Below are 17149 nucleotides of genomic sequence, written 5' to 3'. Positions count from 1 at the left end.
ATGAAACTCCTGCACGCCCTCCCTGGCCCGTGGTGCTGGTCGTTGCCCGAATACCTTGGAAGGCAGGCACTTTCAGTAGAAATAGAAACGCACGGAGCTGTGACGTCACTGGAAGTTTGTGACCTCACGTTTAAACACACGTATCCCAATTGTCAATTTCATTTTGTTGTCCCCTAAACCACAGTCACGTTCTGGAGTCATTTAATTATTTTCATAGTGAGGTCCTCGCTCAAAATATCGATCAAACCCTTCTCTTGGGAATTATCTGTGGCCCCTGTGACTCTGAGTAATGCATAACCACCCCCACCAATGGCACCTCCTCCAAGGTCAATCTTGAAGTCTTCCCTCCTCCATGAAGCTTCACCTCTCTCTCCCGCGTCCTTCTTGTGTCACTTCTCTGTCCCTTGAACCCCAATACTGTTCCTATTGATGTTTATCTTACTCAACATTGTGTTAGTCATTTCTGACTATTTCCCTCCATAGTTTAAAAATCCATTTGAAACATGGGCTGTGCTCTCGTTATCTCCTCTCTGTATCCTCTGTATGCTTTTGGAAGGCCCTCCATCTGGCAGGCACTCAATAAATATTTTTTTTATTTGTATTGAATTACCAGTTCCTGTTTTCCTTCAAAAAACTGCCCTGCTTGCTCCAACTTTCCTTGAAACATGAGAACAGATGCCAAGTCTCTTCTATTTCTGTTCACCACTCCTATCGCATGTCAGAATTTACAGGAACTTTCTCCAGGCTTCCTCTCCCATTTCTCCTGTCAGTTCGCAAGTGCTCACCGTAAATCTTACCTCCTCCACTGGAGCCTTGAGTGGCTTCTTCAACCAAGCATGTTAGTTCCCTCTTTTGAATCTCCTTAGTATTTTGTCTACACTTATCAAATGCCTTGCATTAGATTTCTTTCCATGCTGGTCTCTCACCAATGATTTTTTTTTTTTTTTGTAAATTTGAGAGCCAGTGCTTTAGAATCGTTGCCCTCCGCGTCTTGCCTGTGTGATCGTGACCAAGTAACTCGGCGCCTGATAAGCGTCAGTGTCAGCGTCTCTGAAATGGGAAAACTGAAAGTACGGCCTATTTCCCAGGGTGCTTCCCAGAATCATTTGATATGTGAAAGCATTCTGCAGCCTGTAAAATTCGATGTGAATGTTAATTAATAATTTTCTTAGTTAGGCAACGTGAGCTGGCCCAAATCTCAGTACTTCGGCACAACAGACATAAATATCTCTTTGACGTAAAGTGTAATCAGATGTTTGTCAGACAGCTTTGCAGCTAACGATTTAGGGACTTCAGCTCCTCACGTCTTGAGACTCTGCAATCCCCTAGGATTTCATGGGCCCAACCCAGACGGGCCATCCATCAAGTCCACTCAAATCCCATTGCACAAGCCATGCTTAGCTATAGGGAAGCTGGGAAATGGGTTCCTTCTGGATGCCGAGTAAGAAGAGAAAATGGGTTTACCCACAGTGAAACGCTCACTGAGGTAGAACGGTATCCTGCTCCTCTTTGAGTCTCTGAAGCGCGGGCCCAGCCTGTCTGCAAACAAGAAGCTCTCGAAAAATGTGGAGTGAGTCATTGCCTGCATATAAGTTTCACACTTCAGCCCAAATCCTCATAATTAATCACATACTAGGATGAATCAAATAACTGAACTTCCCAACATTTTCTTCAAGTTTTAAGTCCCCCGTCATCTTGCCAAGTAGTCTCGGCATGACCTCATGCTCTCTGGATTTTTTTTTAAACAAAATAATACCTCTCCCCAATCTTAATTCTGTCCTCCACATTCTATATGCTAGGCCAAGTTCTTTAGCTGAAACCACAAACCTTCAGGCATTTCTTTTCCACTCGGGATGCTAACACAGCCCTACCTGGCCACCATTTCCTGCTGCCCGGGCTACAGAAAACAGCGGCAGAACATCATCTTCCACCCTTTCCCAGCATCTTCCAAACATGCGCTGCACCTGCTGTTTTCTCGGGAGACACCGATGTCCAGAGTCTCTCGGGGAGTAGCTCATATTGGTGCTCCCCTGTTGTGGTCTTCACTTCTTGGCCAGCCCTTTCCTGGCCACCCTGTCTCACCTGCAGCCCCACCCACCCCCTGTGTGCACCCTCACTTCCTGTTCCCCCTCTGCCGCCCCTGCCTTTCCCCCGGAGCACTCATCACTACCAGCGCAGGGTCTTACTAGGTTCTCTTGCTTGTCCTGTGTTTCCACGCAAGAACATGAGCTCCAGGACAGGATGGGTTTCTGTCCCTTCCCATCTGCTTTCTTTCTTTTGTTTAGATTTTTATTTATTTATTCATGAGAGACACAGAGGGAGAGAGAGGCAGAGATACAGGCAGAGGGAGAAGCAGGCTCCCTGCAGGGAGCCCGATGCGGGACTCGATCCCAGGACTCCAGGATCACACCCTGGGCTGAAGGCAGACGCTTAACCGCTGAGCCACCCAGGCGTCCCCCATCTGCTTTCTTTACTGCGTTACCCCTGTGCCTGGCACATGGTAGAAACACAAGACACATTGGTCGAATTCATGAGTGGCTCAGTGGTAGTTCTGGAACATATGGTTTCCACGTACGCATATGAAAAGGCTTAGACATGGAGGAACCAAGGATACCTTTCTCAGAGTAAGTTAACCGTGACTATAAGCATCCTTGATTTCCTTAGACAGATGATGGCAATTATGTATTGAGAAAGAATAAAAAGATGGATGTGGGAGGAGATGTGGGACAAGGATCCCAAGCTGAGGTCAGCTAAAAGGAAACGGGCTCTGGAATCAGAAAACTTTGCTATAGTCTTTCCTTTGCCTCCACCTCACTTTGTTTGGTGAGCTCACCTGAGATTTCGGTTTCTTCGGTTATCAAAGGACGAGGTTAGAACAAATGAAAACCAAGGTGCCTTCTAGTTCTGAAATGTACGTGATTCTGTGCCCTCGCACTGAGTCTACCTCTTTTTTCTCTATAAAGCACACACACACACAAAAATGAATCTTGCCGTTGGCAGGCTCTCTTGGCATATTTGCCATTTCAGATTCTAGTTGGTTATACGAGAGCTGCTGGCTGGTTGGCAAAGCTGGTCTGCGTGGGTGGACAAAAATTCAGTCATGTATATAGCTGATTGATTTCGTTTTGTTTTTTAGACAAGCTTTCAGAATTAGTACAATAATTCCAAACAAGGAAGGCTGAAGCCTGATGATTAAAGATTGTTGGCTGTTGTGCAGTTTCACAGCTTTTTGAGGGGTGATGAGCTCAGAAAGGGAGGCTCTGCTTCTTCATTGACATTAGAAAGGAGGACTCATCAGGAAAGGTGGCCAGGAGTTTGTCCATGAGGGCCGAATGCACCTGCCTGGAGGCAGCGCTGGCGCAGAACAGATGGAAGGGTCTACAAGGCCACAGAGGCCTGGCCACCACCCAAGGTTTCTTCTGAGTGTTAATGATGTCCTTCATGTCTTGATGTTGCAACTGCCTCTCCCACGTGGGAGAGGTATCTGAGTTAGTGAGAGAGGGCAGAAAAGAACCTGGCTTTGTCCCATCATGCAGGAGAGAGGCCTAGATCCAGAGGCTGACACGGGGTTCGAGAGCCTAGCTAAGATCGTGGGGTTCGAGAGCCTGGCTAGGACAGGCTTTCACACCAGTCGTTTGCTATTCAGGCCCAGGGGTGGAAATCCCAGAGCTGGAGAGACGTCCTGATAACGGCCTCGTGTTCACTCTATCAAAAGCCAAGGCAGCAGATTAAAATAGGCCTTCTCAAACTTGAGCGTGCAGCGGAGTGGCCAGGTTTGTCACACATTCAGATTCCCCGGCCTCCCTCCGGAGAATCAGATGGAGTAGCGCTAGGATGGGGCCCAGGAATCCACATTCTTTTTTTTTTTAAGATTTTATTTATTTATTCATTAGAGACACACAGAGAGAGGCAGAGACACAGGCAGAGGGAGAAGCGGGCTCCCTGCGGGGGTAGCGCGATGTGGGACTGGATCCCAGAACCCCAGGATCACGCCCTGAGCCAAAGGCAGGCCCTCAACCGCTGAGCCCTCCAGGCGCCCCTGGATCCACACTTTCTAACAAACGCCTCCAGGACGTGCTGGTCCTTTCGAACCACGCCTTGGGAAAGCCCCAAGGTGCTTTAGGGAAGGTCGTGAGCTTTGGAATGAGCTACCACAATTCTCCTCCTGGCTTGGCCATAAATCTACTGTGTGATCTTGGGCTCATGCTCAACCTCACTAAGCCTTCGTTTCCCTCTCGCACAAAAAGGTGATGAGGTTGCCTCCTCTACAGGATTATTTTGAGAATGAGAAATGACATTGTTAGGCACTTGTGGCAGGAACTGGCGTATACTGGGCACACAAAAGAGAAAAGATGACTGTTGTTACCACGTGAATTGATAAGATACTGTGTCCTCTCAGGACACTTTCAACGTGTCACCTGTGTGGGGAAGCCCACCCGGCCCGCTCTGCACAACAGTGTGAGCTGCTCCCATGCCTGTATACTCCTCCGCCCTTACCCTGCTCTTTTTCTTTTTTCCATAGCACCTCTCACCTTTTAACTCACTATATAGTATACTTACTTTCTATGCTTATTGAAACCTAATAGAATGCAAACTTTCTGGAGGCAGGGGTTTTCATTTGTTTTACAGCTCGTTGGCATCCGGAAGAGCAAACGAGTGCCCGGTGATTAGTTGTTGAATAAGTACAACAATATATTGCCAGGAAGAAATGCATTTCTGTTGTTTGTTTTTGATTCAGTGCCCATACCCCGTCGACTCCCTCACCTTTAAATCATGACCCTCTATACCTGATATCCACAGTTGAAACACTGGATAACATACAATGGGATGATCTGGGAACACTGGAAATAAAGGAAAAGGATCAGGGGCCCCTGGGTGGCTCAGTGGTTGAGCATCTGCCTTCGGCTCAAGGCGTCATCCTGGAGTCCTGGGACCGAGTCTCACATCGGGCTCCCCGCAGGGAGCCTGCCTATGTCTCTGCCTCTCTGTGTGTCTCTCATGAGCAAATAAATAAAATCTAAAAAAAAAAATAAACAAAAGGGAAGGATCATGCATATCTAGGAACGCTCACTGGTATCACTGTAAGGTGGAAAGCATCCCCTGCCTAAACTGTTAGTGCCCGAATGGCTCCGAAAGTTGTTGCTTCCATAACTGACGTTGGCAATCCCGGAGAAGACTCATCGTTGCTCCTGGAATTAATAAGAGCTTCGGAGCCGAGTGGAGAAAACTGTCAGCTCGTTCTGAGGGCTGATACTAAATGATTCTTACCAGGGCTCCTTTTTTGGAGAGAGGGAAAGAAGGCAAGGCACCCCCCTTACAGGCTGATGAAGAGTCCGGAGTGCAGTGGAGACGTGGGAACGCCAGTGCGCTCCCACCCTGCTGGTTCTGCAGCCTGAGCTGGGGACCAGCACCGAGCACATGGGAATTTTCAACTGAGAACCACTGGGAGCAAGGGTCAGAGGCCGACGTGAGGATTCCAAGCTCAGAAGCCAAGCTTCGCCTCGTGTTCCTTTCATTCCCTGATGCAAATTGCAGTTTCTTAAAACCGCCTTTGCGTGCCAAATCAAAGGGAGTCAAGCAGCGATCCAGGTCATCAAACAAGAGAACACCTCCTACCAATGTACCCAGATAATTATGTATGATTTCCATTTCCTTTTTTTATATCCATCCAGTGTTTTTTAAAATTACTGTTGTTGACATGCCAGGGGCTGGGCTGGTCGTTCTGTACATCATCAGCTAATCTAAATTTCACCACCATTTCATGAACAGTAAGCTGAGATAGTTTGTCCAAGTGATGCAGCGACTAAGTGAATTATTTCTCCAGCACGATGCCTCCCCACCCAAAAGACAAGGTGCTTTATTTTTATTTTGTTAAGACTATTTATTTATTCATGAGAGACACACACAGAGAGAGAGGCAGAGACACAGGCAGAGGGAGAAGTAGGCTCCATGCAGGGAGCCCGACGTGGGACTCGATCCCTAGAGCCCGGGATCACTCACTGAGCCAAAGGCAGACGCTCAACCACTGAGCCACCCAGATGGCCCAAGACAAGGTGCCTTAATGTGGCATCTCAGATGTGGAGTCCGTTTGTGGCAGAGAAAGAGCTATTTTTTAGCCAGTTTGAAAATAGGGAGCAAAGGAGACACTTAACAACATTCATCCCTCTTGACTAATTGTAACAGCGACCCGCTTGCTGTTCAGGCTGGCAGGTGGCTGCAAGAGCCAGTACGTGCTCCTGCGGGAGCCTGCTCACCTTGTCCCTGCCCGCACGTACTGCTGGCGACACACAGGCGGAGGAGCAGGAGAATGGCACACCTGAGCGGTTTCCACCGCCTTTAGCCTGTGGCCGTGGAGCAAGGCCTGCTCGTCCTTCTTCATTGTCCTTCTTTGCATCTTCCCCCAAGCACAGCTCCCCGAGTCCTGGGCTCCTTGACTGTATATGTTCACTAACGTGCCCCAGTTGCCAAACACGCTGCCTGGCATGTATCAGGCATCTGAGAACAATTTGCTGAACTTCATGCACTCTGGCCCTCCACAGATATCCAAGAACCCCTTACATAATATTAAGCCATCCTCCACGACAGTCGCACAGAAGATCCTGGGCTGGGCAGGCCCGTGACCGAACTTTGGCCCTCATAAGCAGCCCAAGTGATTTCTTTCAGTGTGTTTGTTAATTCAAAAAATTGTCATCATGACTTCCAATGATACTTGCTTTTGCTGGAAAGTGGTAGAGTTCGAAAGGCCAAAGCATCCTTCTCGGTCCAGTGCAAAGGGATGGATTGGTATGGAACACTTGGGGGGCAAATACGATAAGGCTGGGTCCTGAGAATTGATCTTCGAGATGCCCTTAATGGTTTTTTATAGTGACTTGGTAAATGGGGAAAACTTGAGCCATTTCCCCCTCTCTGTGTTTTATAGAATAAACTATATCATGAGTGTTATACCCTAGGCGATCGTTCAAGGTTTCATTTTTAATTTGATAGGGTGGATTTTAATTGTGACAGTTTTATTCCTTCATATTGCAGTGTTTACATTTTTTCTCTGAAGCAGGAGAGTCCAAAGTTCTTTTGATTTTTGAAATAGCATTCTGCTCGGAAGGAACACATGAAAATCTAAGGAGTCAAGTCTCCAGATAAACACAACCATAAATGGTACCCTTGGAAAATCTCGAAACTTACTAAATAGTTGACTAAAACCCAGTAGAGATTTTGATGTGAAACAATAAATTGTAAGTGAAGAAGCCACTGGGGCTGGGTTTTGTTTCTTCACTCAGATGTGCAGGATCGGTTGATTTTTAAAAGTAGCGTGTTCGTCACGGTCCTCCTTACTTTCCATTTTGCTATATACAAAATCCCAGAAGAAAAAAAGAATTTGTTTAGTTATGTAGTGATACTTTTCATTTTTCCTCTTTTTTTTTTTTAAGTAATCTCTATGCCCAACGTGAGGCTCGAAATCATGACCCAGAGATCAAGAGTTGCATGCTCCACTGACTGAGCCAGCTAGGCTCCCTTCGTTTTTCATTTCTTAAAAAAGATTTTATTTATTTATTTATTTATTTAAGAGCGAGCGAGTGCGCATGTGTGAATTTGGGGAGGAGCAAAGGCGGGGGTGAAGAAGGGAGAGAATCTCAAGCTGACTCCGCACTGAGCTTGGAGCCTGATGGGGGACTCGATCTCACAATCCTGAGATCACAACCCGAGTCAAAGCCAAGAGGCGCTTAACCAACTGAGCCACTCAGGTGCCCCTCATTTTTCATTTTTATATTAATGGGAGCAATAGTTTAAAAACATGTCAGAAAATTTCTGATGCTCTTCAGTTGGGGAAGGAAATTTATTGTCCAGCTCTAAAAATTAACAGCAAGGAGATTTTGCTAGAACATGACACTGCTACTACTTATAAGCAGAGAGAGGCCCCTTCACAAAGGTAACAGAGCCAGTGCACACCACGAAGACCAATTATCCTGGGTTCTTTTTGACTGTTATTTGCTGCCATTCTGATGACATTCTTTGGGCATCCACTGGGTAGAAAACACCACCCTAGCCTGTGTTCTGGAAGAGAACAATGTTGACTTGCGAGATAAGTGGGTGAAGGGTCATGGATGTGCAGGTGGGAGCTTCAGGAGAGAAAAGAGCAGGGGGCAAGGAGGAAGAAGAAGAGGCATAATTGAGAAAGCGTTTGGCTGCTAGGAAGAGAAAAATCAGTGGCCGGGGCTGCAAGCAGCTGGATTATTAGGTCACGGAAGCAGCCTCAGGGGCAGGGTTTTAGTGGCTCACCTGCACTGTTGCTCTCTCCGCTCTGCCATCTTCAGCGGCAAGAGACTGCACTTATTTCCAGCATCTCTTGCTGCTGTCATCACACCCGGTGATGAAAAGAGATGTTCCAAGCCCCCTGCGGGGGTGCCCTGGCCAGGATGGGCACACAGGAGCCTGCCCTCGCCGCGCAAGAGGGAAGCTGGTAGACAGCTACCACCTTAGGAGCCTGCATCTCTTCTGGGCAGACAGGTCAGGTCAGCCCTCCTTCGGTTGGCTGATTATGATTTATCTATGAATTTTTATCTCATGATTTATCTATGAATTTTTCTGCTGATGCGACCAACCGCAGACTCGAGGTCCGGCGGAAGAGAAGGGACCAGAAGGGAGAAGCTCCATGGAGTTGGCTTCAAGACCGTTGTAGTTGAGGGACCCACGGATCACAAACTTGGGCTCTCGAGATCCAGGGGGAGGTCAGGGGCAGGGACGTATCAAGAGGAGATCTCGTCACGTAGTTACCTGCCCAAAGTGTTAAGCAAAGGAGAAGAGAGTGGTGCTTCTCTGCGAGCGCGCAGGTGAGAGGCAGAGACAGATGTCTGTTAGTCCAGCAAGAAGTTGCAGAACAATTATTAGCCGTCTCCTTGTTGTCCACTTTTGTTTTGTCCTTTGAAGTGTTTATTAATTATTTTGTCTATTTCTAATAAAAGCTTTTATTCTGACCCTCTTTACAATCAGTAAGGTACTTTCAAATCTGTTTGGTCCTTTCGATCCTCACCACGCTTCCATAAAGATAAGTGGGACGGAAGGGATAGGCCTGGATTTTTGTATGAACAGAATCCTAAAGAAGACGGTTGATGTATCCGGCCTTACATTAATTAGCTATAAGCAGCAAAGCTGATAAAAAAAACTGGGCCTCAGGGGCTCCCGACTCTTAATCAGAAATACTTTTGACAGCATCCTGATTCCTACAAAGGAGCATATCTAGGAATGATCTCTCTGGATGTCTCGGACTTACTGTGAGCTCCTGTTTCCTATCAGTTCATTCCCTTGACTTTTGTTTCTCTGTAAAGTATCTAACTTCACAGAAAATGAATGCTCATCCAGTTGAACCGAGCCAGTAGTTTGAAATTTTTATTAAACTAATAGGAAATGAAATATGCAAATAGGGACAAGGATTGGAGGGCTTATTGAGAAAACAGCATTGGAGGCTGTCGTACGAATATGATGTCAGTTCTAGGCATCTTTTCAAATTCTCTACCCTCCTTTTCCCACTGGCTCCAATTTTCTGTGCCAGTGCTTAATAACAAACAAACAAATGTGGTTTTTATCATGTGAGTTTTTTCTTTTTTTAAAGTTTTTATTTTACTCCCAGTTAGTTAACATACAGTGTGATAGTAGTTTCAAGTGTACAAGATAGTGATTCAACACTTCCTTACAAAACCCAGTGCTCATCACAAGTGCACTTCTTTTTTTTCTTTTTTAAATTTAAATTTATTTAAATTCAATTTGCCAGCATACAGTATAATACCCAGTGCTCATCTCGTCGCATGCCCTCCTTAATGCCCGTCACCCAGTTACCCCATTTCCCCCCCGACCTCCCCTTCTACAACCCTTTGTTTCCCAGAGTTGGGAGTCTCTTATGATTTATCTATGAATTTTTAAAGCTGCTTTAAATCATAACAAGATGGGATAGAAATTAATTAAAATAATGGATTATATACTCTGGAGTGAGTTTCACCTATAATACATAGGAAAATATCACCTACACTTCCTGCCATACATGGATCCCATATTTTTAAACTGTATCCTTTAAAAAAATAAAAAATAAATAACTGTATCTTTTTACTTATTTGCAAAGAGTGTCTCTGAGCCAAAATGGTACCATGAGTCTTTTAAGAAAAAAAATATAGATAGATTTACAGCACTGACCCTTTCTATTTGCATTTGTTACCAAGTAAAAGTCATGTATGCTACGGAAAATAAACCTCAATGATTATAATTGGTTGGGAACCAAGCCTGCTTGAAAGAGTAGAAACTCTGAATTACAGAATAATTTAACAGAATGTTATGGAAAGTTATGTTTTAAATAATTATACTTCCTGTAACCTATTCTAATATGTATTCAAGTTAATAATTCATCTTTAGATGTACTGTATACTCTCATAGAATTAATACTGTGATGCTTATAGCACTCCAAAGGGTAGGCATGAGGGTTGTTTATTCTTCACTGGGAATGAATTGGTGCTTGAAGTAACATTTTTTATTACATGTCTAAACATAGAAAATTTTGAATTTAACTGGATGAAAAATGAGTATTTTGGGGAGACTGGGTGGTTCAGCTGGTTAAGTGTCTGCCTTCAGCTCAGGTCATGATCTTGGAGTCCTGGGATTGAGCCCCATGTCTGACTCCCTGCTCAGTGGGGAGCCTACTTCTCCCTCTGCCTCTACTGCCTCCCCTCCTCCTGCTCTCTTTCTATCAAACAAATAGATAAAATATTAGGAGGAGGAGGAGGAGGAGGAATGAATATTTCTCCTCATTTGCTCATGGTAGTTTCTTTTAAAAAGTGTTCAGGATATACCTTTTTCGCTTATTTTTTGCTTTCTGTTCATTTTTCAAAAATGAGTTCTCTCCTCATTTTCAACCTTCGGGCATTAGTTTTGTTTTTTTTTTTTTTTTTACAAGGTGGTATAATAGTGTGTATCCATTGGGTCGTGTTGTTTGAAAAGATTGCAGTAAAAATAATCAGTCTTTTTATTTGTTTAATTTATTCAATTAAGTAAGAGAATCAAACCCTTCAACCTTGACCTAAATGCCTTACCCCTTCTCTTCTTCTGCCGTTCTCATTTCTGGGCCATTGGGTTTGGTCACAGAGCTTTAAATGCCATCTATATGTGTCTCTCCCAGATTTCTATGTCCAGCCCAAGCCCCTTTCCTGAACCCCAGAGCCTTATTCCTGGTTGTCCACTAGATCTCTCTTTCATTTGGATGTCCCACAGGCCTTCCCCTGTAACTCTAACGAAGCCACCCTCCCAGCGGTGACCTCCAGTCTCCTCCACCTACAGCTTCTCTCCACTGGTCATCCGGGTGCCTGACTCTCCGCTCCAAACATCGAAGGCGTCTTTCTTCTCCTCCTTCTTCCTCCCTCTTTCTCTCTCCCACCAGCAAAATAGCTGAGGCTATTATCTCTATCTTCCCTGTCTCCAGGATCCACAGATTTCTCATCAGCTCGCCATCCTGGTTCAGCCCTCTGCCCCCTTTTTTCTGGATCTAGCACCGACCCCTCTCTGCAACCCCTGCGTCAGCCCCTTGCTTCCCTGCACTCTGCTATCAGCACAGCAGCCAGTGATGACCATTCACCTTAGTCTAACTCTGCTCAAAACCCCCAGTGGCTCCCCCACCACCTAGACTGGGCGCAGATGTCCTTATCATGACCCTGTAAGCCTCTGCAACATCTGGCCTTGGCTACCTGACCCACTTCCTACTGCCCGCCTCCTTCCTCACTCTTCCCAGCCTCACTGGCCTCTTCTCTGCTGCTGACCCATGATCTTGCTGACTTTTTCTTCCTTCTGCTTGCAATTGATATTCTCTAATTCCTGTACCAACTTCAGTTCTCTGCTAAAATGGCAGTTTCTCTGTGACCTGCCATCCTACCTAAATGGCACTGCCCCCCACCCCACCCCACCCCCGTCACGGTCTTTTGCCCCTCCTCTGCTTTGTCTCTGTGTGATCCAGGCTGTGCTTGCTTTGTTTATTTGTTTCGTGCTGACCTTCCCATATTCATTGTCAGTTGTAAGGGGACAAGGATTCTTGTCTTTTTGCTTTGGAGCTGAATCCTGGCATCCAGTGCCTGGCGCTCCGTAAACATTCACCAACTATGTATGTAGTGGATTAAAGGAATGAGGTGTAAAAGGCCAGAGTGAGAAGTGCAATGGTTGCTGAGGTGAGAGCATGTGAGGGTGGCCACCAGGGGAACAAATGGCAGGTACGAGCGAGTGGAGGGCTTTCCACCATAGAGATAAAGAGGTTCCTGAGCAAGCGTCCTGATCAGAGCACTCAGACAACCATGCAGACAAGAAATGTGATGCTGGGTGGTGAAGGAAATAGCTAGTGTATAAGTTAGCCAGCAGTTGCATCAAAGGCCCATGAAGGATGTATCTTTCTTTTCAACGAAAATCTCAAAAGTAATTTAAGCAGTTTGAGGTCCACGGGCAATATGGCTTCAGGCACAGGCTTACCCAGGACTCATGATATCGAGAGATCCTTCCTTTCCATTTCTTGCTGCTGTTTCTTCAATTGTCAGCCAGGTCCTCGAGCCCTTGTAGCTTCCAACCCTTTATTGTCTCTCTCAGATGCTTGGGGACACTCTCCTGGCCTTTCATGACCTCGAATGGAGTTCCAGGCCATTGTGCTGGCAGCCCTGGTAGGCTGGGAGGGGAGTGATCATGGCCTTAGACCAGCTTACACATCACCCTTGAGCTCAGGGTTGGGGAACAGTTGATGCTTCACAGGAAACTGGGGGCAGAACTGTTACAACAAGAGGGAAATGGAAGCTGGTAATGGCCAACAGATGCCCACTACAAAGGGGTCATGGTGGCTCCAACTTGGATCGCTTCAGTGGGAATGGAAGATAGAGAAAAAGAGGAACAGACATCACAGAGATGCAGTCAAGTAAGTCTGCTGGTTCTGAACAGGGAGGGGAAAGGACACGGAGAAGCTTGACTGCAGCCTGGATTTTGAGTTTGTGTGAGCAGGGTTTGGCACTGTCATTAATGAAGATTCAGGATGAAGTGGGAGCAACAGATTTATGAGAGAAGAAAGCATTTTGTTGTTGCCTTCTCATCCCTCTTCTTATGAATAAAATTGTTTCCAGCTTCTCAGAGCTCAAGAAGAATTGAGTTCTGCAAGAGGCAGGAGGCAAATTCTTCCACCAGCCGCTTAACTCCAAAGACTTATCCCTGCAGTTTGTAAGAGCCTGGTCTCCGAGCCCGCCTGTGAGAGAATCAGATGGAAATTTTGTTTCCTCTCAATAATTTGAGTTTCCCTTGGTTGAGCTACCAGCATCTGAAGAGTAGAAAACCCATTGGAGCAGAGTTTAGGCTTTTCTCATAGAACATTTTCACACAGTGTTGCAGTTTAGGATTATAAGGCCATCTTCTAATGCGCTGTGGGTTAGCCTAGGGAGGCGTGATGCTCAGCTACAGAACTCTAGCGAATGCTTGTCAAATTCTGAAACTAGAGGGGCACCTGGGTGGCTCAGTGGCTGAACATCTGCCTTCGGCTCAGGGCGTGATCCTGGGGTCCAGGGATCGAGTCCCCCATCAGGCTCCCTGTGTGGAGCCTGCTTCTCCCTCTGCCTGTGTCTCTGCCTCTCTGTGTGTCTCTCATGAATAAATAAATAAAATCTTTTAAAAAATTGTGAGGCGAGAAACTTTTTTGTTGATGCAAGAAAGGGGTGAGTGCAAGCACCCAAGGATAAAATGGCATGGGCATATACAGCAGTCAGCAGGTTTTTGAGTGTTTACTGTCTGCCAGCTACTGTTCTCAGTTCGCAACATGTAATAATCATTTACTCACCACAGCTTTGTCATGAGGGCTGTCATTCTCTCCACTTTACAGATGAGGAAACTGAAAGGTCACGTGCTTTGCCGAAGTCCTATAGCTAATAAATGGAACTAAGACTCAAACACAGTCTGGCTCAAGGGCCTGTCATTTTTTTTTTTTAGACACAGAGGGAGGAGGGTGCAGAAGAGGAGAGAGAGAGAGAGAGAGAATCTGAAGCAGGCTCCATACCCAGCACGGAGCCTGACGTGGAGCTTAATGTCACGACCCCTCTCATGACCTGAGCCAAAATCAAGAGTCAAAGCTTAACTGACTAAGCCACCCAGGCACCCCAAGGGCCTGTCCTCTTAATGAACTGATCATATATGTTCCAGAACTGCCCAAGGCAGTTATCATTCATACTCGTCATCTTGGCATAATTATAAGTAGGAACTCTAGAAAGTGTCTCCATTTGGACAATAAATCATGAACACCATCCCTCTTAACCATGATATTTTGCTTATTCAAAGCTGGGAAAATCTAGTCTGGGTGATAGAGGTAAAAAGTGACTAAGCTATATCGCCAGTCATAAGAGGGGTGACAACTTGGATCGAATATGACTTTTTTGGTAATCGTCCACTTTGTCCTAAGAATTAAATGGCTGTAGGGGTTGGTGTAGGTTGGGTTTTGACTGGCAAATAGGTGGCGGATCACTCTGTCCTGTTACCACTTGTGAGGCTCTCATTTATGTTATTGTGAAGTTGCCAGTGACCATGGTTCTGGAACCATCTGGAACCGTCTGACCTATGCCCCCATATCTGGCCCCTCCAGGTTCCACCGGATCTCCAGAATGAAGTGCTGATCAGCCTGCTGGAGACTGACCCCGACGTGGTGGACTACTTACTCAGGAGAAAGGCCTCCCAATCATCGTGAGTATGCCAGCTGCCCCATCTTCTAAAGCCGCCCTGAGGATTTCTCTTTTCGTTTCTAAAGAATTAGAGAAGCTTACCTAATTCCACACAGAGTAACTTGAAGTGGAGATCTGGCAACTTTCTGGCACCTCTTGTCAGCCCGCCTACCCAGAAAAGGCTTCAATTTTCCTAGCCCACTTATTACATCAGAAAGCACTTTATGGGATTTTTCTGTTTCAGTTTTGGTTTCTTTCTGAGCCCCTTGAGGTTGTTTTGACTGTGTTTACTGGGGAAAGAAAAAGAACTAAATCACTGACAAAGAAGCTCAAAGGACTCTGAAGTGCATCAGTGATTCTACTTCTAGAATCCTGATAGCTGTACTTACGGGTCCCTTAGGTGGCACCTGGATGCACCCTGCTTGTGTCACTGACCAGCACCAGTGACATGATACCAAACCACAAGACAAGCCTCTACCAAGGCCTAGTTGCTCCTTTAAAATTGGAGGTGTGCGCCTTCCTGACCCTTCTGCTCTTTATGGTTAGCATCCTTTTGATAAAAATGCACGCTGGTCTCCACACGCAGCCATGTCTGCAACAAGTAAAACGCAAGCCATGCTGTAGGCTGTGCTTTGCCACCAATTTTGCCCCCAAGGGAAGACCACTGGATTTTGCTTTAGTCAGATTTGAGGATCAATCTCAAATATTTGGTACCGAGGCAGAGTGTATGGGGGTGCTGAGCTTTTGGCAAAGCCAGGTAAGAGGGTATTAATTGCGTCCTTAACCAGGAACGCTGCTGTCACCATGACGCCAAACCTTAAATTTGTAGCAGGAAGAGTTGTCGTCCTCTCATGAGAGCATCGTTTAGGTTGTGCTTTTAATTTCCTGAATGTCAACAACTCTAAGACACATTTTGCCCCATGTTTTATCATCCCTGAAATTGAGGGTCACCTTATCATCAGTGGCATATCCTAAGTAATTCACGGCATTTCTTTCTTTCTTAGCTGTATGTAAAATAACAGTATGTCCTATTCCTTGGTGTCTTAGAAATACTGACGCGTGCTAAATCGTTCCTTTATATTGATATTGAAGTTGATAGGTTAATTTATCATTTGAAACTACTTCAGATATAAAAACTTATACTCTTTAGAGAAATGTAGTGAAAGGAATCCCACGCTGCTCAGACCTCCTTTCCTGCGTCATTGTACGAGTAGCACTGCAAGATCCAGACTTCACTCCATTTCCTGCAGAGCAGAGAAGAATTTTTAAGTGGCTCATCTTTTCAAATGCACTTTTTAAAATTCGTCTTTGTGCCAATTATTATCAGGCCAGATTCTGGTTCAAGTAAGGCATTTTGCCTGTATTTGAGCCCCAAGAGCCACGAGTGAATAAAAATGCATTCAAATTGTCTAAGTGGGCTGGCATTTCATGGTTTTGATTTGCATGTCAGATAATTGGGCTCCCTTAAATTTTCCCTAGATTTCTGTCATCAAGGTATAAGTTCTAATTTAAACTAATTCAAGTGGCTTTTCTTCACAGCAGATCTTGTATCACCAGAATTTTAATGAACTCGCTTCTTTCCCTCCCCGTGCAAGAAAACAGACACACTGGCATTTCTGTTTGTGAATCCCTCATTAAGCTGCATTTATAACATTTCCTGGGTACTCTGTGGGAAAGCTGGAAAACACACCCCTAAAAAAAACACGGATGTTGACTTGCCAAGTTTCAGCTTTTATATGGCACGTTTAAATATATAAACGCTGTGCTTTGAAGAATGGTTGATAGAAATTATTTTTATATGGTTTCCAGGTATGCTTTTTGCATGTAAATGCCAAGAAGTGAACCTTCCTTTCACTACTCTTAGGAAAAGGAAGAAGCTTCCATATTAAGCTTATCACAAGCAGTACAATTGTCTAGCCTCTCCTGTTCCCTATCCCTATAAGAATAAGAATTGTAAGGCCAAGGCGAGCTGACACTAGACCAAGATCATAGGTGAGTGTCAGGGTGGGTTTCAAGGGAAGGGAGGTGATCTCACAGGTGTTCTGTGGACGTCAGAAACTAGCATTATTGAACAGAAAACATGTGGAGAAGGCTTTCTTAGTAAGGAGGAGAAGGGAGTATTTGTTTTCCTCTAGGTACAGGCCAAGGAGCAGCCCAGAAGGGTTGATCATGATATCATGAGGTGAAAATACATAAACAAATAAATACTTATTTAATTGTAGTTGTCTTTTGAGGCTTGAGAGTCCTACCCCTGGAGCCATAGGTAGTGTCTTCATACCTTACACACATGCTTCTCAAAGCTTACTGTATACACAGATCACCAGGAGATCTTGTTGAAAAGCCCTCTCTGAATCAGTAGACCTGAGGGAGAGAGTCTGAAAAATCTGCATTTCTAGCAAGCTCCCAGATGAGGCTGTGCTGCTGCTGGTCTGTGATCCACACTTTGAGCCGCG

At 45.4% G+C, this 17149-nt stretch overlaps 1 protein-coding gene across 3 annotated transcripts in view; it reads left to right on the top strand.

The window, feature by feature from the left end:
• The window catches only part of ARHGAP6 (Rho GTPase activating protein 6), a 488580-nt gene that overhangs the window by 456748 nt on the left and 14683 nt on the right, over nucleotides 1-17149 (top strand). For all 3 annotated transcript variants that reach the window (XM_055338929.1, XM_055338930.1, XM_055338931.1), the window contains exon 10: nucleotides 14621-14718. In XM_055338929.1, coding sequence (XP_055194904.1) covers nucleotides 14621-14718 — 98 coding nt within the window. The remainder of the gene's footprint in view (nucleotides 1-14620; nucleotides 14719-17149) is intronic.

The sequence above is a fragment of the Nyctereutes procyonoides genome, unplaced genomic scaffold (genome assembly GCF_905146905.1).
Source record: "Nyctereutes procyonoides isolate TBG_1078 unplaced genomic scaffold, NYPRO_anot_genome, whole genome shotgun sequence".
Lineage (NCBI taxonomy): Eukaryota > Metazoa > Chordata > Mammalia > Carnivora > Canidae > Nyctereutes > Nyctereutes procyonoides.
This window is presented reverse-complemented; position numbering and strand designations above follow the sequence as displayed.